This window comes from Phaethon lepturus, unplaced genomic scaffold (genome assembly GCF_000687285.1).
Source record: "Phaethon lepturus isolate BGI_N335 unplaced genomic scaffold, ASM68728v1 scaffold3441, whole genome shotgun sequence".
Classification (NCBI taxonomy): Eukaryota; Metazoa; Chordata; class Aves; order Phaethontiformes; family Phaethontidae; genus Phaethon; species Phaethon lepturus.
In genome coordinates, this window is record NW_010519648.1 from 1,227 (window position 1) to 2,624 (window position 1,398).

The 1,398-nt window shown below is 39.1% G+C and overlaps 1 protein-coding gene across 1 annotated transcript; it reads right to left on the minus strand.

Annotated features, from left to right (window-relative positions):
• Window positions 1-266: 266 nt before the first annotated feature.
• LOC104628496 (mesoderm induction early response protein 3-like) lies at window positions 267-1,393 on the minus strand (the record flags this gene model as incomplete). Its single annotated transcript, XM_010297112.1, has 3 exons — window positions 267-966; window positions 1,050-1,195; window positions 1,362-1,393. Coding segments are annotated over 3 exons (618 nt in total), but the record flags the coding sequence as incomplete, so codon positions are not given.
• Window positions 1,394-1,398: the final 5 nt, after the last annotated feature.

The window sequence follows — 1,398 nt, forward strand, 5'->3', positions numbered from 1 at the left end:
GTTTAGTATCACATGAGAGAAGGTTCCATTTAAAAAACATCCTTGTATGTTTGTGCAGTTTAAATTAAAGAAACCCACCCCTGCCTTTATATGAAAAAAAAATTAAAATGCTACATTGAGCAGGGATCAGGATCGGTACCTGTAAACATTGTTATTCCACTGCATCCGTGTCGGCAAAAGTAACTTAGACTAAAAAGCCACTCCAATCTGTTCAGAACTTGTGTGCTGGTTTTGAAATGGTGGCCTCCGTCTACAGGCTTAAAAAAAAAAACTGAAGCAGAGCTTAAAGCTGCACCACAGAGTTCTCTTAGTCCCAAACTCTGCCGAACATCCTATGACATTTCCACATTTATGGACTGAAAAAAGAAATTACTCTTGATAAATCAAGATATAGTTCTATACATACAAAGACATCACTGATGTCATAAAGTTCAAACTTCCAGTGAAAGACTAAGCAAACCTGATAGCTCCCATCAAGTTTACTACTACTGCATAAAGTACCCACTGTTTATTTAGTTTTCCACAGTCATTCTGAGTGAAGGGCAGCATGTTGGTGCAGAGTGTGGGTATTGATAAAACCATTTGTCTCATTTGCAGATAGACTGCTGAAGCCAGCCACTGAACCAGCCATTTTGGCACTGGTAATATGGTGTGTGTGGTTCTCAAAGTCCACACCATCATTCATGAAAGATTCTGGGACAGCAATTCCCATTTTCAATCTCTTCGCAGGTCTTTCCGTCTCCTCACTGCACATGTTCATTGGATTTAGCTCTGAATGATAAAAGCCAGTCTCAAATAAATTAAAACAATCACTTTCACCATTGCTAGGCAAGTTAAGCAATTCTTCTGTTCCAACAGGCACATGATTAACTGGTGCTCGGGGTAAGCTGTCCATAGGAGGAAAGGCGTCATCCAGGCAGTTCACATCTGAAGTGTGGCAGACTGTAGCTACGCTATTTGTCAATGCTGGAAAAAAGATGAACGTAAATGCAAATTAGGTAGTTGTTTGCACAGTTACAACAAAACGATTTTTTTTTTCCTTGATTTACCTGTCAACTCATTGGCAGTGATAGAGTTCAGAATGCTCAGCTGTTGATCAGGAATGGTTTCTGTTCGGCTATTAGATGTTAAGGCTGAAGAATGCACTGCTCCACCAAGGGCTTCTGCTTCATCTACCAAACGATCCATATAGTCCCTAGAAGAATATTGCATCCATAATGTATTATTTAACCAGAAACAGGTGATGGATTTAATTTCAGTTGCTATAGCCACTGCAGCATTACACTGCAATGACAAGGGAAAAAAATCTTCTACATTTACTATTTGCAACAGAAAACATATTCCAATAACGTTTTACTTACGTAACTCCTGGATGATGGTTATATCTCTTCTTTCCAA